Raw genomic sequence first — 26,367 nt, forward strand, 5'->3', positions numbered from 1 at the left:
GGAAACATATTAAATGAATCTCTTCAGATAGCAAACATCACCTTTTCTGTGTAACTTCCTTATTGCAGGTCTTGATCTTTACCATGATTTGTATAATTGTCTTTTTTTTATTGATTTAAATCCTGGTTATATTGATTGAGCATTGTGACAGATGACAAAAAGTTTTCTGAAATAAAAATGTGGCCAATCTGAAACCTTGTCAGCTCTAAAAGAGAAATAAAAGAGAGATAAAAGGAAATTGTTTTGTCTATTGCACCATCTTTTCTCTTCTAAATGTATCCAAATTCAAACATATTCTATTTATTTCAAATTTGTATTAATTTATTACAATAGTTAAAAAAAGATATTTATTTTGTATTTTATAAAAAAAATATATAATAATTACAAATATGAAGGTAAAAATATCATGTCCATTTTTATCTCAAGGTTGTAGGTTAGAATTAAGGTAGAACTTGCACATGCTGTGACTGATCAACCAGTTTTTCACAATTTATTTCATGTTTCACGTCACCATTTGTATTAATTTATTACAATAGTTAAAAAAAGATATTTATTTTGTATTTTATAATTTTATGCAATTTGTCTGTAAAATCAGCTTGCATAGGCTGTAGCTCTCTGCGTAACAGAAAGACAAGCTAAGACCAGTTAACCACAATTTAGAGACAAGCTAAGACCAGTACACCAGAATTTAGGTTGATTCTTTTGCAGAGTAATAAGAAAGAACACGGAAAATACAGAAAATTGAGAGATAAAAAAAACTGGCACGACAGCAACTAACTTATAGCAGGCAGAGGGCAGCAGAACTGTGATGGCAGTAATAAAAATCTCTGCTGGGTCAGAACAGTCAAAGGTGTGTTTGACGCGCAGTCCGACCCACTGACACTTAGGGCGTTGCATTAAAACAAACACAAAGAGAATATGGAAGGAAGAGTAAATATGAAACGCTCAACAAACTGTAAAGCCCTCGATTTAAGTGTGCGTCTATCTGACGTCATGACGCACTGACGTAAACATCCTGCCCACGCATTCGTTGATACATAGAACATATTGATAGAACGGCACGTTCGTTGGAACTCTGGTGCGTTGGTTCCATATTATCTCAAGATCTCAGTCGTTTCGATTACGTTGCAATGTTTTCTGAAAACGTAAGCGTTACACTGCGCTGCACCTGCTAAAGCAGCAGCTGCGTTTACTCTGAATTCACGTTAAACAGTTGCTCACCAATTAAGTTGGTCGAGGTTGTTTTCGGTTAAAGGACAGCCAGGCTGTCTGCCTCAACTATCAACCACATGTCGACGGAGGATCTGTCCACATCCGACAGCGAGGCTGCCTTCGCGGGAGCCGGGGAGCGCTGGGCGCCCGTGGGAGCCGTGGCCAACCCGGAGGATGAGCAGTGGAAGCGGGGCACGCAGGCTGGCTCTGTGTCGTCCAGCGATGCAGAACTGGTATCCAGGCTGAGGAAGCTGGAGGATGAGCAGGAGCAGCTGAACTCGTCGCTCCTCGCGTTAACGTCTCACTTCGCTCAAGTGCAGTTTCGGCTGAAACAGATCGTGCACGCGCAGAGCGACGAGAAAGAGAGGATGCTGCTGGAGCTGGAGGAGTTTGCCTTCAAAGGATGCCCTCATGTCATAGGCTGCAGGGCACAGGACGCTCAGATGCTGGAAAACGCTGTGAGTTCCGTTGTTTTCTGTTGTAGTGATCTCTACCCTGCAGAAAAACAAACAAACAAACAAAACATAGTAAACCAAAACCCAAGACCTGCCTCTCAGTCTGGTCAGAGTCAGACTAGTCTGAAGGGGGTTGGGCGCTGTGAAACCAGCTGGCAATCCAGATAAATGCCAGCTTGGCCAGGCCGGGGGTCCAGACAGACCAGTTCAAGTTAGCTTAGACCAGCAAACAGGCTTAGGTTTTTTTCCCCCAGCAGAGATGGTGACACCTGAAGTGATGCAATTTATTCACCAAATCTCAAATATGACTCAAAACAAGTGTTTTGTATGAGAATGGCATGAAACAGTCTCAAATACATGTGATCTACATAAGGGCTTTTCAATATTTTACACACCACAGGCCCCAGATATGATCATCTTCATGTGAGGGACCCCATCCTATAATTTAGAAGACATTACATTTTTAATTTTTTTTTTTTTTTTTTTTTTTAATAAATACCCAATTTTCACTGTGGACAAATTATTATTTGGAAAATATTTACTCTCTGTTGAGTTGCATTATTACTTTTTTCTAATTATTATAGCACTGTACCATTAGATATATTATTTATTTGCTTATTTTGGTCAATTTTTTTATTCTATTTAATTAAAATTTTACTTATAATAATTTTTATCATATATATATATATATATATACACACTTTTTTTTTTCTTTTTTTTTTTTACATTTTAACACTGTCTTCTTAAACTTTTCACTGGACCCCAATTTGAAAACCTCTGATCTACAGTGTCATCAGTGTTGTTTTGTTTTCAGTAAGCCTTGAATTCTTCAATAGTTACTGTAACAATATGCTCCCGTGATGCACCCACCCATAATTACACAAACCCCTTTCATTCACACATGATCAGCCTATACAGTATCCCTGTGATGCCCTCAGGAATCAGCATTCTATTAGTCTGCATCTCTTTTGTTTAAAGGCTCTGTGCCATTCAAGCAACTTATCAACAGCCTCTTAAAAAATAATCAACCTAGTATTTACATAAAAATCACTGAAAACAATATAAAAGGAAGTCACTTTTCCCCCGTATTTCTTACTGCTGGAGCATCTTGTTACTGCCATTAAAATGCATTCCTTTCTTCTTATTTCCTCCTCTGCACTCTTTGCTTGCAGGATGAATTGGTGAGTACTATGAACATGACCCTTGTGCAGTCTTTCTTTAAACTTCAGTGTTTACTTTAAGTATTCCTGATATGATAAGAGTTCATACTTGGTTTGCTTTTGTTCGGTCTCTTTTTCTTTTTTTATATTAATCAGTTACATTTTTGTTCCCCAGAGGCTCAAACGTACAAGCTTAACAGGACTAGTAGTTAAACTATAACTGTGTTGTGTGTGTATAGCAATTCTGAATGGCTTTGCATTTCTGGACAAGCAAAGCTAATCCAAATGAAGCAAACTAATTAACAGCTCATTATCCTTTACCAGAGCATATGCAAAAATGTTCAGCTAGCTACAACGTAAACACTGTGGATATTTTAAGTTTGGCTTTAGGTATTTAAAGTTTCTTTGACTCTGTGTTTGGGTTTTTGTGATATGCAGAGTGAAAGAGAGAAGAGGGAACGCTTGGAGGCTCAGAGAAACAAGCAGAAGGAGCTGATTTTCCAGCTGAAGACTCAACTTGATGACCTGGAACGCTTCGCCTACCAGGAGGGCAGCTATGACTCACTGCCTCAGTCTGTGGTCATGGAGAGACAGAGGGTACATCTGATGATACACTCTCATGCTGTTGACATCATTCTGAAAGTCACTTGAAGATGTATTGGTCTAAGTAATTACCATTTTTGGGGTATTTGATTTAGTGTCTGTCCACCTCAATACTGTAGGTGATCATTGATGAGCTGATTAAGAAGCTGGATGTGAATCTGAATGAAGACATTGGGAACCTCACTCCAGAGGAGCTGCGACAGAGAGTGGACGCCGCTATAGCTCAGATAGTCAATCCGGCTCGAGTCAAAGAGCAGCTGGTTGAGCAGCTCAAGACCCAAATCAGAGACCTGGAGATGTTCATTAACTTCATACAGGGTGAGGAGGTCTGCTTATGGGTCAATGCTGTGATGCTCAGTTTTGTCATATTTAGTCATATACATAGAGTTTTTTGATGTTTTAGGAAAAAAAAATATATTATTCTCACCAAGGCTGCATTTATTTGATCAAATACAGTAAATTTTATGTTATTACAATTTAACAATTACTGTTGTTTTAATATTATTTTTTAATGTAATTTATTCCTGTAATGTCAAAGCTGAATTGCAGCATTACTCTAGGCAAGTCTTATAATACAGAATGTTTTGAAGCAGCATCAAAGCAATAAACAGAAAAATAACTGTTAATGTTCATCGATTATATAACAGATTAAGTTTCAGCTATAAAGTAGTTCTCCTGCAGACAATAATGTCATGATCCTACTTAATTCAGCTTCAGTTCAATTGAATCAATTCAGTTTAATAACAGAGTCAGTGTTGCAAAGTTCATCAATTATGAAACGACTCAATTGTTGAACCAGTTCAGTTCAAGTTTGTGTTCAGTAATATTTTCTGAATATTAATTCTTATGGTCCTTCAGAAAACATTCCTAAATGCTGATTTGGTGCTTTAGGAAGATTTTACTTGAAGATAATTTTTATTATCATTTAATGTTGTGTCGGCTTTATATTTTTTGTGAAAACAGATGAATTTTTTCAGGATTCTTTATTAAATAGTGAGTTTTTTGCTCAATTTAATGCATCTTTCCTAAATTAAAGTATCATATATCAATAAAAAAAGGAAAAAAAAACTTATCTTACTAACCCCAAACTTTTGAACAGTAGTGAATATCATTAAGCTTCATGCCACTATCTGCAGAGCCCACTGTACTGGTTTCCTGTGCTTTAAGTTTGATGTGGCTATTTGGAGCATAAATACAATTAGATTACCATCCTGATCTTGCTCCGATGTTGTTATTTTTTGCATAGAAGAGCCAACAGGCCCTCTGTTAACACTGGAGCCACTGGAGGGATGAAGCGTGTAATTATACTTCACTAGGGCTGGGAGATAAGAGCGATATGATCAGGCATCCAGTAAAGCCGGTTCCCTGATTAGCGCTAAAATCGACCAAACAAATGGAGCGGCCATTTACTAGACAGAGCCGTAGTTCACTGACAAGGTATGCAATATCGCGATTATCAAAGGCGATTCATCTGGGATAATTATTACGTACCTGTCACGGCTCTAAATGCCAGTGAACAACATTTTCTCCATTTGAAAGCAGGTGATGGGCGATTTAGCGGTAATCAGGGAACCGGCTTTACTGATAGATGCCGCATGATCATATCGTTAGATATATCTCTGCCCGGATGAAGCGAGGTAATTATACTTCACTTCTTTATATTTTTTTTTTTGGTTTGATGAAGCGAGGTAATTATACTTCAAGTGGTGGATCCCGAACAGGCCCAGAGGATGCGAGAAACCGGGCTTCAGCTGATCCAGAGAGCCTTAGCGGTGCTGCAGATCTTTGCTCTGAGTCAGTTTGGATGCGCTGCGGGTCACGTGCCCCAGAGCGTGTGGTCTCAGTGTGGCGAGGCTCAAGATTATGGCCCCCTGCTGCAGAAACTCGAAGGAGCCGTGGAGCATGTACGTCTGCAAGCCTCCCGCCAGCAGCCCAGCTCTCAAGACGAACACGTGGTCAGCTACTCTGCCTGCCTGACGCCTGGAGGACCTCGGGACCAACTCACCGCTTCTGTGCGTAAAGAACTGGCCTTGGCGCTGCGGGACCTGCTGGCCCACGGACTGTACGCTCCTTCTCAAGGCATGAGCCTGGTCCTCGCCCCCATTTCCTGCCTGCTGCCCTTCAGCTCTTCTCCCCAAACCCTGCATCCCTGGGAACTTTTCATCAAGTACTATCATTCCAAAAACGGCCAGGCGTTTGTGGAATCGCCCGCCCGCCAGCTCTCTCAGTCCTTCAGTTTGCCTGTAGGGGGCGGTCCTGTGACGGTCACGCCCAAGCAGTCTCTGTTATGGGCCATCCATACGGTTCTTAAAGAGCATGGGCGATTCAAGCGCAGCGCAGACTCTGAGTTTAAGGCCTTGGTGTGCATGGCGCTCAATGAGCAGAGGCTTGTGTCTTGGCTCAACCTTCTGTGTAAGTCTGGGACGCTCATCCACTCACACTACCAGCCCTGGAGCTACATGGCCCAGACGGCCTTCGAAGGTGCCCTGCGTATCTTGGGCCGCCTCAGCCATCTCAAGTTCAGCCTTCCTGTAGATTTGGCTGTCAGGCAGCTTAAAAATATCAAAGATGCTTTCTAAGCAAAAGAAATAAATGGGAATTTTGATGGGTGGAGGAAAAAGGGGACCCAACCCTTATAATCTTAGAAATTATTAACAAATCACACTATTTACACTAATATAAATAACACTAACAACATTATATATAACATGAATTTCAATCAATTTAAAAGATGCTCCCAGAGCAACAAGTACACTGGAATTAAAAATTGGAAATGAAGCAACTCATGCACTTTCTTGAGACTCTGTTGGGTCTGTTGCTCTTGTCTCTAAACTGAAGAGGATTATGATGAAGGCAGGTTTTAATATGCTGCACTGGTCACAACACAAAGGAAATGTGCTCAGTTTAGTGACCCTGAGCATGTAACTGCCTCTACATAACCTTTGAGAGGATTTGTTATGTTAAGCTTTTACCAAAATCAACCACTATGTAAAAAAATTAGTTATTACTTGAAATCTTTTCCAGGGCCATTGCAAATGTTTGAGATGCACTACAGTATCTATATAACATATTCTATACACACACACACACACACACACACACACACAGACAGTTACAAAATAGTGACTAGTGACTTAATGGTTTAATTACTTTTTTGTTCTAAATCATAATCATAAGATGTTTTAATTAAAGATTGGATACCATTTGGATTATTAAGGGTCATTGCATTTCAAACAGCGGCATAGCGCATATCATTGGTTTATTGCTAGTGCTACTCTGTGTTCGTATCGCTTTCTGAGGAGACCATGCATGCTGGTGAGACCTCTCTTAGGTCAAGCAACACTCTCAGGTCATTCTGAACAAACAACGAGATGTTCAGTGGTGTTTGTAAATCAAATAACTCCTTTCCACAGCCTGGCCCTTCCGGCCAGGTGACACCTTTAAAAATGATTGTAGAAAACTGCATCTTGTGGTGGTGCTACCGGAGGAGATGCACAGCAAGTGAACTGAATGAAATGAGGTCATTTGCTGAATATGAGTCTGATATGCTGTGCATTGGAACTGACTGAATTATGTATGGGCTGTTTTGTGATGCCAGCGTTCAGAGGCTCTGCTTGAATACCTGCTGTGTCTGTGTTTGGTCAATCCTTGTTTACTGCTCTGAATTATTGAATGTACAATCCTTGGAATTGTATCCTGCTACTGTACCCGATCTGATTCCAGATTCCTTAAACCACTCTGAATACTGATTTACTGAAACCTTCATCAAGTAAGAAGGGGCTGTTTGTTACCCCACGTCATGGAAATTGATCCTGTATTCAGTGTATTTCTCTGCACCATTAGAATATGGAGGAATGGTTGTGATGCATTTATGAGGGCTGCTCAGTTAGTCTCACTCACACCCTGCTTTACTTCTTTTTTATAGTAATATATCAGCCTGAATTCATGCTTGGCCTATTTTGATGTCCATGTTTGTTTTGTCCTGTCAAATCTATTTAAGAAATTATTATTGTCTTTGTACCTCTTCTTAGAAAGAAATAGACTATCAATTATTTCAATAGTGATTTCAAATCAGTGTCAATTACATTCCCTTTTCTAAAATTTGTGCCATCATTTTTGGATGTAGTGATGGTCTCTTTTCGTTGATTTCATGGATTAAATGTTCTGAATGCTCTATGAATCTGATGTAGTCACATTTCGTCCAGTCATTTTCTCACTTCTCATCAGCTCTCTTTTTTAGACAATGTAATTAAATTCATATATTTATATTAATAGTTGTAATTATGGTTATAGTTGTAGTAAGTTTTTATGTAATTTCATGTTAGTCAGAATTTAACTGAGAATTTATTTAAGTTTTTGAATTTCTGAAAACTAGAACTGTGAATTTAATGTAAAATTAAGGATTGAGAATTATAATTACAAGAAATTCTAATTAAATTTCTGAATTTGAATTGAGGTAGTAAGATGCAGAACACTGAATTTAAAAAATAAAATTAAAGAAATATATAATTAAAATAGAATAAAATGACAAGAAGTTCATAAAAGTACACTAAGCGTTTAATTTTTTATTATAAATAGCCAATACACATTATCATAAACATGAGGTTTTTTTTTCCAGAATCAAACAATTACAGAAATACAATTACATTCATACAATAATTAATGTTTCCTGAAAATAATACGATGGGCATATTGTTGTGCATTAAAACGCTTTGTTGCGTATTTTTTGAAGTTGTCCAAATTGAAACTAAATCACTCTAAATGTCTTTTCCTGTCATTTTAAATCCAAATCTTCGCACAAACTGAAAGGAAGGCATTCCGTATATTTTTGCCCAAACCTGAATTTTTTCATGTTATTTTTCTTTTTATTTTTTTTTAAATCTGAGTGTTCGGAATAAGTGAACCTTACACTTACTTACACGTGTTCTTTTTATAGATATTAAACACTTGCTTTGGAAGTTCGACTTCCTTTCCGAGCTCGTCGGCCATAGAGCACCATCAGTAAGTTCCATACACGAGAAAACAATCCACAAACATCGATAAAGAAATAAACCCCGCGGGCTTCCTTTCATGCTGCGTATAGAGCGAATATCCCCGTCGACCACTGAAAGTGTTTATTGTCTGAATATCACGTTTGCATCAGAAGATCACAGGTTTAGAGTTCACCGCGTCTCTCTTCTTCAGACATGATCGCGTTCCTGTGCGTCCACGATAGCGCACGGTTATTATTACCTCACCTGTGCAAGAAACACGTTAATCTGTGAACAAGATCGATAAAGCTCCTGTGTTAAATGAATAAGTCAATGACTAAATGAGCGTCCAGCCGTATAATCCGCAGCTAGCACAATGCTAGTAAAGATCGAGCTGGTTTAATAAACGTGCTGCCCACAAGATACAGCTTACATTCATATGTCTGTGCTTTTGGAGATGTGCAATCTACATAACATATACTAAATCATATTTTTCAGACATGGGCAAGTTTATGAAACCTGGTAAGGTGGTGATGGTCCTGGCTGGACGTTATGCCGGACGCAAGGCTGTGATTGTCAAGGTATTGTCAAGATTTCACGCTATTTGAAGGTTGTGTAGCTGAAGCGTGCTGAGTGTTTGTGTTCTCTTTCTCCGTTCAGAACATTGATGACGGCACCTCGGACCGTCCTTACAGCCATGCTCTGGTCGCCGGTATTGACCGGTATCCTCGTAAAGTCACCACAACCATGGGCAAGAAGAAGATTGCCAAGCGGTCCAAGATCAAGGCCTTCGTGAAGGTGTTCAACTACAACCACCTGATGCCAACCAGGTATGCAGACCCCGAACCGTCAGAGGGACGTCTGTGCACACCTTCATTCAGCTTCTGTGTTAGAATTGACAGATGTTTTCAGAGTAAGACTGATGATACACGGGACTACTTTTTGAGCAATGTTGCCGGCATCGGGTGACCAGGTGAGACACAGGGCCCACGACCGATCTAAAGTATCCAGATAGAAATTTATTACCCATTCACAGTGGGAAGGTGCCCAAGCAACATTGCTCAAAAAAAGTTGCTCGTGTATCAACACTTGCTTTCTAATGACGCAAGTCCTCTTAGGATCACCAAGGCTACATTTATTTGATCAAAAGCACAGTAAAAATGGCAATATTGTGAAATAGCGCAAAAATTTTAAAGAATTGTTTCCTATTGTAATAAGTTTTAAAATGTAGTTTATTACTAAGATGTTAAATTATAATTTTCAGCATCATTTCCTCCAGTCTTCGGTGTCACATGATCATTTGCTGCTCAAGAATTATGTCTTATTGTCAGTTTTGGAAATAGTTGTGCTGACATTTTGTCTCGGAATTCTTTCAGCGAAAAAAAAGTGAACTGCATTTATTTGAAGCTGAAATATTTTGTATTATAAATGTCTTCATTGTGATTGTTGATATATTGGAATTCTTTTTTCGACAAAGAAAGGCCTGCTGCTCCTGAACTTTAGAACAGAAGTGTATAGAGACGCAACGTTTGATGACTGATTCGGGTTGAGTTATGGTTTTTGTTATACTTGTCTAGTTGGTGAACTATTAATGATTCCAGCACACCTTACCCACAGTCACGTAGTTTTGTTGATGTGGTGCTTTCATGATGCATCTTAAGCCATTGCAAATACCTCTAATAGATGCTTATTGGTTGTACCTATCCACCTTTTTCTTCAACGCAGAAGTAAGCCTATGGGCAAGACTTTTCCGGTTGATAAGCTGCTCTAGGGAAATAACGAGAAGAATTACAAAGTGCAGTAAATGCTAAAACTGTTTGCACTACAAACCAGTGTGTTCATAATTAAGATAACACTTCAAAATTAAGACGCACCAATTTACAATATCAAGCAGCAAAACAAGCTATTTTGTGAAGCTAAAAAATATGCATCTGATTACAGCAATGTGGATGTTTGCATGAGCTCTGCAGTTGAAGCTAAAAAATATGCATCTGATTACAGCAATGTGGATGTTTGCATGAGCTCTGCAGTTTGGTACTCTGTTTGGCACAATCATGTGGAGAGTCAGTGTCACTTTCAGGTAGAATTACAACTTGATTTTCTGTTTTAAATCAGCTCTCCAGTGTGGAGCTAGTTAATGATAAAAATCTTTTTATTAGTGGGAAAAAAAAAAATCATTAAAGTGATCGTTTGGTTTGCAGAGATGAAAGCTTGATCTAGCTCAGGAGTGTTTTTAATTATCATAACCCTATAAGGTATTTTTAAGGGAGACTGTTGTGAATTAAATTGTCCAACAATAAAACATTTTATCACTTACCTTTTATTTTGGTTTCTTATCCACATGACTTACAAAAGGAGATGAAGCTAAAAAATATGCATCTGATTACAGCAATGTGGATGTTTGCATGAGCTCTGCAGTTTGGTACTCTTGTGTTTGGAATGTTCTTGTTTTTTTAATTTTTTTGTGAATGATGTTTTTATTTGTTTATCTGAAGTGATTACCTTTATTTGTTAGAATATAAATAACTCAGTAATTTAACTAATTGCAGAAGCTGAGTTGTCAAAGTCTTCTGATTTAATTTTATATATTTGTCTAATTAATGTATCATCTTTCCCCAGATACTCTGTTGACATTCCTCTGGACAAAACTGTTGTCAACAAGGATGTTTTCAGGGACCCTGCCCTGAAGCGCAAAGCCAGGAGAGAGGCCAAGGTTAAGTTTGAGGAGAGGTACGTGTTTGTCACCAGATCTCGACTACTCAATTTTACAGTTGAATTGAACGCTTTTGTTTGTTAATGCTTACATGTTACGTTAAGGGCTAGATTAAAACTTCTGATTGTAGTGTAGTGTGTAGGCATCATATTATTTGCCTCCTAAGTTTGATGCAGAAAAAGTGTTGTCAAGTTCTTGTGGGTTGAAACTAGTGGTGCAACAGATCACAAAACTCACGGTTCGGACCATATTACGGATTTTGAGTCTTGGATCAGATAATTTTCAGATCAGCAAAAAAAAAAAAAGTTTGCTTTTCATGTATTACTGAAAGCTTACTTTAAGTGCTTCTATACCACAGCACACCACAGAGAGTTTTCTCTTTTGCTTGAATGGTTTAAAATTGTTTGAATGGGTAAATTGGCAAGACAAAACACATGCAAATGATAAACTTTAACTCTATGATGGTTAAATTTAACAGTTAATGCGTGAATCATATGCGTGCTGAACCGTACGTACATGGCCGGACTTACCATTGGCCTTGTAGGGGGCCCTGCCTCTGCCTGTTTACGTCTGTTTGATTTGTTCAGTTAAATGCCAGTCAGAAATTATTAGCCGCATTACCACTGCGCACGCAAGGGCTAAACGAGCCAGCTGGGGCTAACAGCTTTCAACTACGACCTTCGAGGCCATAATCAAACAGCATAAACTGATATTTATGATTATTTCACATAGAAGAACACGTGTATTGATCGCGTCTACGCAGATTAGTTTATCACATTGCTCACTTTGAACAACTCCATTAAGCCTTTAGCCTAAAAGAGCACACATATAGAAAGATAATACATTTTGTGTAATGTTCACATCTCATTTCATTACAGATGATGTTTCTATATTATATTAATATTCCACTAAATTATGTGATCTGAAGAGTTTTGAGCGCTCTCTCCTGTCTCACTGCCATCACACATGTGGCAGAAATGTCATCAAAATGATTTTTAAAAAATAAAAGCAGCCATTTAATGAGTTTGTTTTCATAATACATGTCTATGATAGGACTTATCCTATCACACAAACAAGAGTCCTGTTTTTTCTCAAATATCGGCACCATCACAAATGTACAATAAACTACAGCTTACTGAACTTTCAGACTCTAAATTGCATTTTGCTCCTATCAGAAAGAAAACAGAACAAACAGCAGAACCTTTGCATCTCTGAGCAACATAGTGTTTTGTTCCTCAGCATTACACGGACCATAAATGATTCCATCAGGCTATAAGTACAGTTGTTGCAAAGTTAAATGAATCAGCATTTTAAACGAATCCATTGATTCAACTCACTCATTAATACAGTCTTATTGGCGTTTTTTTTTTTTTTTTCTTCGTAAAGTAGCTTATTTTTGCAGTCATTTACTATTTCTACATTTAAATGTTATTTATACTTTTCATAATTTATGCATTTATAATTTGTTGGTAGTAATTTCATGTGATTGTTAATAGCCAACATGTCTTTTTATTCGGATTGAACTTATTGATTAAAAAAAGAACCTGACAAAAGAGAACGCAGATATAATGTTTTTATTTTTAATACTAATTCCTTTCTGGCTTTTTTTGTGTCAATGTTATTTCAGGGTTTTGATCTTTCAACTTAGAGAACACATCTTGCTTATTGTATTATAATGACTATTTAATTCTACATCTGAACTTTGACTTTAGGCTAGACATGTTGCATGTTAATAGTACTCATATATATAATCTTGCTTATATATATATATATATATATTGACTATTTAATTCTACATCTGAACTTTGACTTTAGGCTAGACATGTTGCATGTTAATAGTACTCTAATGTTCTAGTTGAGGGCATTTGTAGTGTGTAGGGCCCAAACAAAACCTCAAGCCCAGGAGCCCCCGGCCCCCACAGACCTACCCTGTGTATGGATCACGGATCATCTGCGATCCGTTGCACCCCTAGTTGAAACTCACAAAATCCAGAGCTTGCTGACTTTAGCTTCTGTTCAGAGAGATGACTGTAGGAACGGTTTGATCTTGTAGGGCTCTGGACATTCTATTTGCTTTGATACTCTCAGTAATAAGCATGCATTGTCCTGCATGTGGAGATACACTGATAATAGTGAATGTTTTCTTTTACAGATACAAGACAGGCAAGAACAAATGGTTCTTCCAGAAGCTCCGATTCTAAGTTTTCATTGGTTTTGCAAATAAATCTGTTAAAAAAATCTCCCAAAGTGGTCCTTGCCTTATTTCTGTTGGTTTTGCATTCTTATCTTCTGTTACTTGAGTCATGATATTAGTTTTTGAATTGATTGCATATATTGCTTGATGTGTTTATAATTCCTCATTATTGTCATCAAAACAATATTCTGAAGGGTGTTTAGGGTCTTCTGTCTTGTTTGAAGTCATCATTCAGAGTGTTGCATCACGTAAAATATTTGTGCACCGTGTTAACAACTGTAATAACACGCTGCATAACAAATAGCCGAGTGGTAATGCAGACCCACATAGTTTAGTTTCCACAACCGTTTTTACACTCTTGAATATTGGAGGGATATAAAAGCCAAGGCACCACCCTATGCTTGCTCAGAATCAACAGGTTAGGTCATCCATTTTGTGTTTGACAATGAACTGCAGAAGCTCAAAATAAACCTTTTGCTGTAACCCTGATTGTGATTTGTCTGTGCATGAGAAAAGAAACAAGACGAGCTTATAGTGCTAGTTCACTGCATGCTAGCGTGAGGGAAGTGATCTCTCAGGACTTCAGAGGGAAACATTTTAAACCTCTTGAGGTTGTGAGGCGGAAAACAAGCCTGTGTTTCTGTTCTGTATATTGTGATAGGCTGTAACTGAGTACTGTCAAAGTGAATTTGGTTATAGTCGTGACTGATAATGGGAAAGCTGTATTTCTGTACACAAAACTTACAGAGAGCTAAAACCTTATGAGAGCCAAATTATCATGTTAAAGGGATATTTCCACCCAAGCCTGTATACGTTTCTTTAATCTGGTAAACACAAAAGATATTTTGAACCAAACAGTTTTAATGCTCTTTGTTCTTTGACAATTTTCTACGAAAAGTAAAAATTTGTTTTGTCAAAGCAAGTTATCCAGGTCCAAAAATATATTTTAAACTTATTCTAAATTGCCAGTTTGGAAAAGTGTATATGTAATTTATACCTAACCCTATTTTAGATGACCTTGGTCAAGGACCTTGGTCTTGGATGGCATTGGTCTCCTTGAAAAATTTCAGAAGAATTTAAGGGAGATACGGAAAGGCAAAAAAACATTAAAAGAAAACAACGATTTTTCCAACAAAATAGTGTATTAAAGAAGCAATCAATTTCTCAGTTTAATAAATTCCCTCATGTTTGTGGATACTGGAAGGAGGAACTTGAGTATATTTTCCCTTGCAACCTTAATCATTGAAATGTATAACAATGCCTTTGTTTCTGCAGTCCATTATAGGATATAACATATGAATAGCTTTATCAAGAAACTATTATGTAACTTCTTATGTAACTCAGTCAAATTCATCATGACTCTATTGTACGCTGTCTTATAATTTCAGTTGATAGCAGACATCTAGAAATATAAATAGGTGCGTTAAATTTGCTCCTACTTGCTTCTACAGTTCTCACTGCCTGGAGGACAACTTGAGTAAAACGTGACACGACTTAGCCCCCTTTTTTTCTCGCTTTTCATGACAAAAACAACCCTCAGCCGCTAGTGTATTTGGCAGCAGAGCGGCCGCCAGGGGGCGCGGTGTGCTTCACTTCACACCCGCTGCGCCGCGCCGCTGTGCGCATTGAGACGCTCCGAGTGCGCGGCGGAGGAGCCTCTCAGTCTCGCTTCAGAATGACACGAACCGAACCGATGCGCGGAAACCCTCCGGTTTAGACAAAAGGTGAGTTATCTGCACGAGCAGCCCGCTTACTCCTTGATTGCACTACGCTTTCTGCTCCATTAGCTTCAAACGCGCCCGGTTGCTATCACTGCGCTGTATACAATGTGCCCTCCTGCGCCATTGCGCTTAATGCGATCAGCGCACAGCTAATGAAACTGGGCTGATGGAGGACAGTCGTTACCGCACAGATAATCGAGGGTCATCTAATCATCATGACCTTCTACAGTCCTTTCATTTTATTTGTAACAAGTACCGTAACCAGACCAGTTATAGTCTGTTTTTCTGGACAGGCAACATTGTAGCTGCCCATGATTTGGTCAACTTCCTCGACTTCTTTTGAGTAACGTTAAACAGCACGTTTTGTTCTTTGTTTTTGAATCTCATCTGTTTTTCTTGGCTCGAAGATATAACGTTAGCAGTCATAACATTTTCAGGCCTATTACTTTTAATGTAATCTGTGACCACATGGGCCACAGATCCAGTCATAAGGGTCATTTTTTGGAATTGAGATTTATGCATTGTCTGGACGCAAAAGAAATAAGCCTTACATTGATGTATGGTTTGTTATTATAGGACAATATTTAGCCGAGATACAGCTATTTGAAAATCTGGAATCGGAGGGTGCAAAAAAGCTCTAAATATTGAGAAAATCGCCTTTAAAGTTGAACAAATGAATTCTTAGCAATGCATATTACTACTCAAAAATTAGGTTTTGATATATTCACGATATGAAATTTACAGAACATCTTCATGGAACATGATCTTTGCTTAATATCCTAATGATTTTTGGTATAAAATAAAAATCTATAATTTTGACCCATACAATGTATTTTTGGCTACTGCTACAAATATACCCCAGCGACTTAAGACTGGTTTTGTGCTCCAGGGTCTTATGACTCTGATGCTTAAACGTGCCTTAAATGTTTAGTAAAATATTCTGTTGTAGATTAGAAAATACAGAAAAATTAAGATTAAAAATTATGATTAGACATTAAGGGACTTTTACTGCATTTATTTGGCAAGGCATTGTCTGAATTAGTATTTGTATTGCATCATCTGTGAGTTGTTGTGTTTGATGTTTTCGATGAAGGGATGTGAAGGAGTGAGATAAGAGCTGTTTGGGGTTTGTTTTGCAGCTCTAGAGATGATGGACTGCACTTCAACTGTTAGATAGATTGAGGTGTTTGCACTGATCAGAGTTACAGCATTGCAGCAGAAATATATGACTGCGTATTAGCAGCAGCCCCATGTATTTCATAAATGCATCACTGTGCTCACTGATGAATAACCTCTGCTCTGTTCATCTTTTAGTTCGTTGCATATGGATTTTCCTTTCTGTGTCAGTAGCCTAAAGCTGTACTATTTGCTCTAGCTTTTGCATTTTTATCAGTATTGTAGGAGGACTGATGATTAAAACTTTCCAGTCCGCAAGTGTTGTTGTTTTTTTCCCTCTACTAGTATGCTGCTATTTCCTTATGTCTTGTGTATGAGTCTCTGTTACATAAAAGAAGAGATTTTCAAGTATGTTGACGAGCAAACAGTTTTGATAAATTTTTTCCCCCATACAATAAAAGCCAATGCGAACTGAAACTGTTTGTCACCAAGGTTTTTCAAAATATCTTCTTTTATGCTCAGTGGACAATCGTCATACAGGCTTGAAACAGCAAATGATGACAGAATTGACATTTTTGAATGAACTATCCCTGCAAGTCTACCCAAATCTTCACACTGAACACACTGCGTGGTGCATGCATCTGGGCTGCACTCTTGGTGTCGGTCAAAGTCTCATGCTAAATTGTTTCTTATAAGGTAGTTTACTGGGGTTAAGGGGAGGGTGACCCACCCACGGCTCTGTGCTCAGTAGATAAGATAGCAGTACACTATTGCTTAGCCATTATGATCATCACCGCCTCTAGCGGTTGCTTTCTCTTAATATCTGAATACATTTTTGCATGAATGTAGCAGGTGACATTACATTGTTATTCAGAGGACTGAGTAGATCAGCAGGTCAAACAGGACCATGAAAATAAATGTAAGCTTAACACGTGTGTATAACATGAGCGCTCTGTCTGTTGTGTTTCTCAGGTGGGCCGGCAGGATGGGGGAAGGGCCTGCGGTCAGGCCCTCGGCTGCTATCACACCCATGCAGCAGATGCTGGCGTCTGGCACTGGGGCTGTACTAACATCTCTTTTTGGTGAGAAGAAGAATCAGCACAATCATATCCAGGGCTTAAATTCTACTGATTCCCTCAGTTTCAGCGCTTGTAAAGCTGGAAATTCCTGCAAATATTTAAACACGAAAGACGCTCGCGACAGACAACGGAATGTATAATTTGCACATGCTTTTTAGTTGTACAATTTTAAACATTCAAGTGCTCAATACAGTACTTGCGCGCCCTGTGACTGTGAGACCCTTTCTGTGAGCCGCCTCTCACACCCAAAGCGCGCGCACATAGAGACGCATCTGAGAGCGCGCGCCTTTGCACGTAAACGGCCAAATACATACAAAAATGTCAAAGTGCCCGTCTTGACGAGTATTCATTTAAACAGTCGATTTATACTAAACATTGTCGGTATACAGGCTATTAAGTTAATGTAAACAGTTGAGAAACAAAACTTATTCGTAACAGTTTGATCCATGCATGAGGTCTTAAAGAGACGGCAACCCAAATAAGCCTGCTGCTGTCTGTCATTAATGTTTATTTATACATCAAAGACTAACCAGTGTTATTTGAAAGTTAAATAGATTATTCTGTTTCTGTGGTATTTCTGTACCTGAATGTCACTGTTAAACCTACCTGAAAAACTTCAAGCATTGTTAATTTTAGTTGTATCTTGTTATTGTATCCATTTGTGCCATTGCTTGTCAATAATCTATTCTTATTTTATTACTGACGGTTTACTTGTCTTTTTTAGTTAAAATAAATTCAATTCAGAATGTGAAAGTTTTTTTTTTAAGTATCTGCCTTAAAAAGCCCATCTCAAATTACCCCCCCCCCAATTAATCCCCCCCCCCCCCCCGAAATTCAGGCCCTCTCATCTCTATTCAGTAGAAATTCTGAACATGTTTGTGATATCACTTTCTGCATTTGTCTGCTTTTAGCATAATGTTTGTGTGCGTGCGTGTGTGTTTGCAGAAATCCCAAAAATAATGTGCATGATTCTTTTTGTACATGCACTACCCTTCAAGTATGGGGTCAAATTTTTCTTTCTTTTATACTTTTAGCCATCAAGGATTAAATTGATCAAAAGTGACCAGAAATGATAATAATAAGAAATGTTTTTTTGAGTTATTTTAAATTGTAATAATATTTAATTGTTTATTGTATTTTTGATCAAATAAATGTCACTTTGGTGAGCTTAAAAAACTTCTTTCAAAAACATAAAAAAAAACGTACTGACCCCAAACTTTGGAGTGATAGTGAATGTAGGGAATCGAATTGTTCATAAAGTAGCCTAACTGGGTTGACAGTTTTATAGTTTAATTTGACATTGGAAGCGTTGTGTTTGTGTGAGCCTTATACTTTATAGATGGAATCAAAAAGCTAACTTTTTTTTTTAAATTAAGACAAAATTATACTTTTTCTCTTTCTTTCTTCCTCTCTCTCCCTGCAGTCACACCATTGGATGTAGTGAAGATCAGACTTCAAGCCCAGCAAACTCCCCTCTATCAAGGTACAGATATTAAACTCTTAAGTTTTCACAGAAAGAATGACAGATGATTGAACGGTGAACTTCACGCATTTACTCTAGACATGATACAAGTCACACCAGTTTAACATCAATGTTTTTTTTTTTCCTGCTCCGCTCACGTTTTTTGCTGAAATGTGTGTCTTAAAGCTGAAGTGAATAATTTCTGTGCTACTAACCAGCAAATACCAATCAGAATAGCAAAAATAGGTTTCTTAAAAACACCTTTTCCTGCCAGTGCTTGCTGAACTCAGTCCTGCCCCAAACTTACACCACTGGTTGTACCAGCCTTGCTATGTTGTGTTAGGCATAAACCAAACAAAGCAAAGTTTTGATAGCACTACAGTGTTCAAATGTTTTGGGGACACTGATGTACAAATGGCTTACATATAGTTATCAATGCATATTAAGCTGGGCTAGAAGAAGAATTAGACCCATTTCAGCTTTAATACCAGCAAAAATGAAGCTACACTCATTCAGATTCTTAAGATTTTTAATGTGTTTGAAAGAAGTCTGCATTTATTTGATCAAAAATTGAACAAAACAATAATACTATAAAATACTTTTCCAGTTTAAAGTATCTATTTTTTGTATTTTAATATATTTTCACAAGTAATGCATTCCTCCTGTGATGGCAAAGCTTAATTTTTCAGTCTTCAGAGTCACATAATCCTTCAGAAATCATTCTAATATGCTGATTTAGTGCTGAAAAAACATTTATTATCAGTTATCATATTATAAATGTCGAAAACAGTCATGCTGCTTAATATTTTTTAGAATTCTTTGATGAATATTCTTTGGTGGGAACAGCATTTCAAATAAACATCTTTTGGAACATTATAAATGTTTTTACTGTCAATTTTGATCAATGTAATGCATCCTTGCTGGATAACAAGTTTCTTTTCTCATTTATTCTTATATAAAGTCTACTGACCCCAAACATTTGAATGGTAGTCTAAAAACCTGCTGTAAGCTTTTGATAACACAGTGCATCTAGCAAATGCAAAGCAGCATGAGGCCTATGAGATGTCTTTCTCTCTCTCTCTCTCTCTTAGCCGTAGCATCAGAGTCAAGGCCCTGGGCTAGGGTCATCCGCCCTTCAAAATGTGAGTACTGTATGTGAACTGCATGGTCCCCTCCCAAAGCCCAGAAGCTCGCTTCACTAACCAGCACTCAAAGAATTCCCAGCGCACTCTGCAAAACTACTAAATCACATAGTGTGGACAACATTTTGGCTTATATACCACATCTCTGAAGGGCTAAACCCAAGGTCACATTGCAAACAGACATGACAAATGTGCCCATATGTAAATACCTCAACAAGATGGAAAAAATGCATTCAGAAAATATTTCCGAGGTCTGCTCTGCTGTATGTAAATGTTTATTCAGCATGTTTATAGCAGTGGACCATTAACAGAAATCATTAGGACAAAATAAGATCCATGCCAGCTAGACCTACCTTGAAGTTGTCTTGTGTAATGTCTAGAAATAGTGAGAAGACTGCTTGTTTGTGCCAAGGTTGGATTTGGTTCGACTTTTGCAGCATGCACAGTCAATGCCATGGTCTCTAATATTTAAAGAACCTCTTATCTAAGACCTCAGTCCTAATTGCCAAATCGGTTTAAATTATTGGAAAAGACTCTTTCTTGGAAACCCACATGTCAAAGCATCATATGTTTGCTTACTTTACTGTAGGTCTGTACAACAGTCCAAGAGTATTGAGGTTGTACACCGCATAGGCAGTTTGTTTCTTTTCCTTTTTTTTTTTTTTTTTTAACTATATTGAGGCATTGTTGCAAGATAACAGAAGTAGCAACAGATCTTCTTTTTTTTCTATATTGTGACATATATTTGAGTAAGAACATGGCGGTGACTTCATTGCCTGTTCAGTGGTTGTTGATTGGATGGAGGCAGATCTGAATGCAAGCTTGCTGTCAATTGTAAGAAAGGAACAGGGTTTAAATGGACTAAATGATTGGAGAAGTCCAGCATATGTCACCAAATAGAAGTCTGTTGTTTCACTGGAAGATTGAGTTATGCTAATTTGTTTTTAAAAATGCACATAATATGCATGTTATGAATTGTGCACAGATCAACATCAAATTAGATCAATAACATACATTTAGAAAATAAATGAATTTGTCATTTCATGCTGACTTTAACCCATACAATATGTATAGTGCACAAAGTTTCTGTTTACGATTCTACCATAACCAATTGCAAGATTAAAAATCAAGTGTTTTGAAATTGAAAAGTTCACAAATAATTTTAATCTTTTTTTTTTTTCCTTCATTATTAATCACTGCAGTCAGTTCTAAGTAATTTGGGTACTTGGCCATTGGTAATATATTTGCAAAATTATTGCAGATTAGATTCATGCTGCTGTCTTTTTAGGGAAATGCTTCCTCTATTGTAATGGGTTGATGGACCACGTCTATGTGTGTCAGAATATGTCCAGTTGCTCCAGCTGGTACAAAACCCCTACCCACTTCAGCGGGACCGTGGTGAGAATTCATTCACATCACATCTTTCCAAACTGTGACCACACACACTCTTGATTAACCATCTTTTTTGTGTGTCAGGATGCATTTGTAAAGATCACTCGTAACGAGGGGCTGAGGTCTTTGTGGAGCGGACTTCCTCCCACACTGTAAGTGCATGCATCATATGTACAGCTACATAAAAGCAGAGACTATCATAACACCTGTTTTTTGTGTGTCCGTTTATAAATTGTGTGCTGCAACTCCAGCTCAGTCTAAAGACTTTGATTCTAATCAAACAAGTGCAGTGTTATTAACAAGTGCAGTTTATTAAATAAGTCAGATTTTAATTGATGTAAATGCTTTGACGGATACAAAGATCACTGAGTGAAGGATTCTGTAGACTGCTTCAGACAGATGTCTCAAGTGTATTGAAGGGATCCATTAACAGAACCTCCTCACAAGGGTCATTATTTGAAAATAAAATGACATGCTGTTTACCGAATAGTGGTGCAGGAGACGCTGTGCAAGCAAACAACCTTTTGACTTTGTAAATGTATAAATAACGTGTTAATGATTGAACGTCTGTACCAAGTTCACTGTAATTAACCTTTTTTGGGGTCGGTTTTACAAACCAGCAAATAGGAACAAACATCAATCTTGGGAATGGCACACATTTGTAATTAGTGCACAAGTTGTTTTCAGTGAGTGTGTTTGTGTTTGAAGGTGATGGCGGTTCCTGCCACAGTCATCTATTTCACCTGTTACGACCAGCTGCGAGACTTCCTGCGCTACAGCATGGGCTATCACGGGGACCATATCCCTCTCATAGCAGGAGGCTTAGCAAGATGTGAGTATTTACTTGGCCTTGTTGTCTCGTACAAGTGCTGTGTATTATGAGCATCTTAAAATGATATAAGTGTGTGTTGTGTGTGTGTGTGTGTGTGTGTGCAATATTGGTTATTGGCAGCATTGGATATTTAATTGTTATTTCTCATTTTTCCTGTTTAGATTTGATGCCATCTAACATTTTAAAATAATCTGTATATTAATATTGTTAGTATGTATTACTAATAGTAATGTATTATAACAAATATATATGCTATCTTTCGTTGAAATGTTTGGCGTCAGATTCTAATAAGATTTATTATTGGTAATTGAAATCTTTTGCAAAGTAAGATATTTTTATACTGTACATATTTTTATACTGTACAGTATAATGTCGCAATTCTAGAATTTATAATGATTGATTTAAATGTATTTAGGCCAAAAAAAAAAGAAAGCATAATGTTAGTATCAGTGCATCCCTAGTTTTGTTTTTGGTTATTGCTGTGCTGTGAGTTATTGATGTCTCTCTCTGTGCTGCTCAGTGGGAGCGGTGTCTGTGATCAGTCCTCTGGAGTTAGTTCGGACTAAGATGCAGTCCCGCAAGCTACCGTACAGCGAGCTGATGGTGTGTATCCGCTCGGCTGTGGCTCAGGACGGCTGCTTATCTCTCTGGAGAGGCTGGGGACCCACTGTCCTACGGGACGTGCCCTTTTCCGGTCAGTGACCTGTACACTCTCTGACAGCCTGATGGTGAACTGATGTTCCCCAGATGCAGTGTTTGACTGTTTTTGTGTTTTTCCCTCAGCCCTGTACTGGTTTAACTATGAGCTAGTGAAGGCACAGCTGTGTGAGCGATACAGGGATCCACAGACCTCATTCACCATCAGTTTTACAGCGGGGGCCGTCTCAGGAGCCGTGAGTATACTCTCAAAAGCCAGATATGATTGTTGACTTGTTGACACTTTAAAATAAGAAATCCGATGGCTATAAATTAATATAGAGGAGTTTATGAATGATTACATAAAGCTGCGGTGAGAAAGATAAAACAGTGTGAGCAGAGTCTGATAACCTTATCTGGCCTGACTGATTAACAACAAGGGCATTTTGCGTGAGAATAAATGCTGGGGCAACTTGTGTCCCAGATGAATATAGGACATGAGTGAAACTGGACTTTTGAATTGAAATCTAACTAATGGCCAAGTTACATTTTGTATATTCGTACTATGTACTTAATGTTACTACATTAAAAAAAAAAAAAAAACATTATTGAAATGTTTTGTTTTTGCAATGAAAATCATATTAATCATTGGGTATGAAATTAATAATATATAGAAAGTTTAAGATTAAGATTTAAATTTTTCTGTTTTGTATGTTTTTCTCCCAAATAAGTCTTCTGTTTACCATTTGACCAAAATAAAAATAAAAAATATATAAAAAATAGTAATATTGTGAAATATTATTACAATCTAAATTAAATATTTTCTATTCGAATATACTGTACGATGTAATTTTTTCCTGTGATGCAAAGCTGAATTTTCAGCATCATTTCTCCAGTCTTCAGTGTCACATGATCTGTCAGAAATCAAGAAACATCTCTTATTATTATTATTATTATTATTATTATCAATGTTGAAATTAATATTTGTTAATGTTTTTGTGGAAACTGTGTATAAAATATAAAGTTTAAAAGAACAGATTTTTTTTAAATACATAATTTTTTTATGTTTTTATGTAACATTATGCATGCCATTTTAAATCTGGTTTTAAACCTGGCTGAATTAAAGTATTAATAGAAAAATTAATGTCTCTCATACCCTCCTGGCTTATCAGAATATAATTTATTTCATTTTATTTTTTCAACACAGATCGCTGCAATTCTGACCCTGCCATTTGACGTGGTGAAAACACGCAGGCAAATCCAGTTAGGAGAAATGGAGGCACTCGGAGGTATAGCAGCTTCTGTAGTTTCTCCTGTTAACACATTAGAAAGAGTGGATTGAGTAATGCAACCTGCATGCTGAGTGGCACATGATGTCATTAGGTGACGGCTCACTTTTAAAAACAATTCGGAGCTGGTTACTTAAGCTAGATTTAATTACATTTATCAGGCATCAGATTTCTTGACATTTTGACCTTTCACAGCAGTCTCTGTGAAGAAACCGTCCTCCACATGGAACATGATGAGGAATATCTGGATTGACATGGGATACAGGGGTTTGTTTGCAGGTAAGCTCTAAGATCTAGTGATACTGACGTCAGAGTAGTTATATAACTTTACTAACCAAACTAGAGATTAGCATCAGTTAAAAGAGGCCTGTCTGTGCAAGTCAGGATTAGGGCCGCACGATATATTAAAATAAAATCATCATTGTCAAATCACGCAGGCTGCTATTTCTGTAAACATATTCGCAACCGGTTTCGGAGTGAAGTGCAGCGTTTACACACATTGTAGCTGATGTTCAGCAGCGCATATTATTGATTGCCCTGTCAAAATAAAAGCTTGATGGTTTACCATTTGAAAACGAAGAAATTAAGATGTAACTATTAAAATTGTAATTGTAAAGTACAGTTGTATGTTTTATGCAGATGCACTCCCCACATAGTCACCCTACTCATTCTTGAATTATGTATTCTTTCTAAATAAAGCTTCTCAAGTCATCTGGTGAAAATTCATATCGCAATAAACACAGAAAATCAAAATATCACAATGTCAGTTTTTTCTAATATCATGCAGCCCTAGTCAGAATTAATAATTCAGTAGTAATATAATACTATAGTTTATAGCTTTTTGTTTGGATGTATAATATACTTTATGCATAGAACTGTGTTGTTTTGGGTTGGACCACACTGGATCTGAAATGATTTTTTTTTTTTTTTTCTCAGGTTTCCTTCCAAGAGTGATCAAAGTTGCTCCCGCCTGTGCAGTCATGATCAGCACTTATGAGTTTGGGAAAACTTTCTTTCAGGAGCGTAATCTGAATCAGGCGAGATGTGGACTTTGAGATGAGCGAGAGGACCAGAGACTCCTCCTCACTAACTACTGCAAGCGCTGAGTTAGTTCTCTGAAAAAACTCTAATTTTTGGGTGATGTGCTTACTGACTGGCACAAGGAATAAAAGCTGTGAGACTTAAACCACTTCTTTGCATCTGAGATGATAGACTTGTGTTACTTATGATGCATCAATAAATGCACAATTTCCCCACAAACCCTGTGATGCCTTAAGTAACAGTACCAAAGCATGCTGGCAGAAGCACTACCTCCCCATAATGCCCTACTTATTGAAATGGCTGCCGGTTGAAGGTGACATCCAGGTTGTTGTATCTGCAATGCATGACTTTAGTCCCTTTTATTAAAGACACAGTGCTTCCCTCTGCTGTTCATGTTGAAGAAACCTCAGTAGATAAATGGACTGAATGGATAAACTTCTCAAAAATGAGTTTTACGGTGTCTTATTTTCAGCAAGAAAAAAAATCAAAAATGATTTATTTTATTTAATTGTTTTCTCCTTTTTTTTGCAAATATTTAACTCTCCTGAAGTAAAAGACTTGTCTTTTGTATGGGCACTGGACTCGGGAATAGCCACAAGAACATTTTTAAAGTTTTGCTTCATGCATTGAGAATATAATGCACCTTTTTTTTTTTTGTAAGGCAAGAATTGTTCTAGTGTGTAGTGGATGGGTCTCTGGTCTCGTCCTGTTTGCTACACCTGTTCACTGCATTTAGTTCAGATATGAACTGCTGTAAAACTTACTGCTGACTTGAAATGATTACAGTTCTCAGATTTTATTTAATAAAAGACCTTTAAGAAACGTAATGTGTATTACTGCGCTATACATGAAGCATACTACAAAAATTAGTCATAGATTGCATTTCTGAGTGAATGTGAGAGAAGGTTGTGTGTTGTCTGTTCTTCATGACAGACATGAGGGTGACTTAAATGATCAAATTAAAATTAATTAAATAATTTTTGCTTGTTTTTTATATGATTACATTTGTGTGATGATTAATTTGTTTATAGATATTTTATAGCGTACTTGAAAGTTAGAAAATATTTTATAAACATGCATATTTCTTATTCTTGGTTTGGTGGTGTACATTTTATGATGTATGTAAACTTGCATATTATTTAGTATGTGTTCAACCATGTCATTTATTACCAAGTATAATAACAACATGGAAAAATTGTGCAAAGAAATGAACCATTAACCCCTTCAGACCCTGCATCCATTGAAATAGACATCACTTGATTTTTTTTTTTGTTCAAACCAATAAAATGTTATGTTTTTATAATATGAGCAATGCCTGGTCACTGATTGGTCCCTGATCAACCAATTACA

General features: G+C 37.4%; 3 protein-coding genes across 6 annotated transcripts; all 3 read left to right on the forward strand.

Annotated features, from left to right (window-relative positions):
- Window positions 1–984: 984 nt before the first annotated feature.
- Window positions 985–7,610, forward strand: LOC109052820 (RUN domain-containing protein 1-like). The gene is made up of 6 exons (XM_042721390.1): window positions 985–1,670; window positions 2,840–2,848; window positions 3,266–3,424; window positions 3,550–3,821; window positions 4,677–4,726; window positions 5,135–7,610. Exons 1-6 carry the CDS (start codon window positions 1,290–1,292, stop codon window positions 6,007–6,009), a joined length of 1,746 nt encoding a protein of 581 aa, XP_042577324.1. The 5' UTR covers window positions 985–1,289; the 3' UTR covers window positions 6,010–7,610.
- A 778-nt stretch (window positions 7,611–8,388) lies between these two features.
- rpl27 (ribosomal protein L27) lies at window positions 8,389–13,790 on the forward strand. Its single transcript, XM_019070497.2, has 5 exons — window positions 8,389–8,431; window positions 8,899–8,981; window positions 9,061–9,230; window positions 11,020–11,130; window positions 13,266–13,790. The coding sequence occupies exons 2-5, from the start codon at window positions 8,901–8,903 to the stop codon at window positions 13,312–13,314; spliced, it is 411 nt and encodes a 136-aa protein (XP_018926042.1). The 5' UTR covers window positions 8,389–8,431; window positions 8,899–8,900; the 3' UTR covers window positions 13,315–13,790.
- A 1,085-nt stretch (window positions 13,791–14,875) lies between these two features.
- On the forward strand, window positions 14,876–26,325 carry slc25a39 (solute carrier family 25 member 39). 4 transcript variants are annotated; one of them, XM_042720345.1, is made up of 12 exons: window positions 14,876–15,031; window positions 17,117–17,226; window positions 18,647–18,706; window positions 19,777–19,827; window positions 21,116–21,225; window positions 21,304–21,371; window positions 21,927–22,051; window positions 22,572–22,745; window positions 22,835–22,944; window positions 23,895–23,976; window positions 24,172–24,255; window positions 24,913–26,325. In XM_042720345.1, exons 2-12 carry the CDS (start codon window positions 17,130–17,132, stop codon window positions 25,029–25,031), a joined length of 1,080 nt encoding a protein of 359 aa, XP_042576279.1. In that variant the 5' UTR covers window positions 14,876–15,031; window positions 17,117–17,129; the 3' UTR covers window positions 25,032–26,325. The 4 variants fall into 4 exon arrangements, with proteins under 4 accessions (XP_042576279.1, XP_042576280.1, XP_042576281.1 ...); XM_042720346.1 differs by having other exon boundaries at window positions 24,175–24,255; XM_042720347.1 differs by lacking the exon at window positions 19,777–19,827.
- Window positions 26,326–26,367: the final 42 nt, after the last annotated feature.

The sequence above is a fragment of the Cyprinus carpio genome, chromosome B3 (genome assembly GCF_018340385.1).
Source record: "Cyprinus carpio isolate SPL01 chromosome B3, ASM1834038v1, whole genome shotgun sequence".
NCBI classification, from domain to species: domain Eukaryota; kingdom Metazoa; phylum Chordata; class Actinopteri; order Cypriniformes; family Cyprinidae; genus Cyprinus; species Cyprinus carpio.

Excerpts from the sequence above, each read along its gene's own strand:
- slc25a39 (XM_042720345.1), top strand. The coding sequence starts at position 17,130 with ATGGGGGAAGGGCCTGCGGTCAGGCCCTCGGCTGCTATCACACCCATG. Across the intron at positions 22,746-22,834 it reads ACGGGACGTGCCCTTTTCCG|CCCTGTACTGGTTTAACTAT; the intron begins GTCAGTGACCTG and ends TTTTTCCCTCAG. Across the intron at positions 22,945-23,894 it reads CGGGGGCCGTCTCAGGAGCC|ATCGCTGCAATTCTGACCCT; the intron begins GTGAGTATACTC and ends TTTTCAACACAG.
- LOC109052820 (XM_042721390.1), top strand. The coding sequence starts at position 1,290 with ATGTCGACGGAGGATCTGTCCACATCCGACAGCGAGGCTGCCTTCGCG. Across the intron at positions 3,425-3,549 it reads TGGTCATGGAGAGACAGAGG|GTGATCATTGATGAGCTGAT; the intron begins GTACATCTGATG and ends TCAATACTGTAG. Across the intron at positions 3,822-4,676 it reads AGTCATATACATAGAGTTTT|AAGAGCCAACAGGCCCTCTG; the intron begins TTGATGTTTTAG and ends TTTTTTGCATAG.
- rpl27 (XM_019070497.2), top strand. The coding sequence starts at position 8,901 with ATGGGCAAGTTTATGAAACCTGGTAAGGTGGTGATGGTCCTGGCTGGA. Across the intron at positions 8,982-9,060 it reads GCAAGGCTGTGATTGTCAAG|AACATTGATGACGGCACCTC; the intron begins GTATTGTCAAGA and ends TTCTCCGTTCAG. Across the intron at positions 9,231-11,019 it reads AACCACCTGATGCCAACCAG|ATACTCTGTTGACATTCCTC; the intron begins GTATGCAGACCC and ends ATCTTTCCCCAG.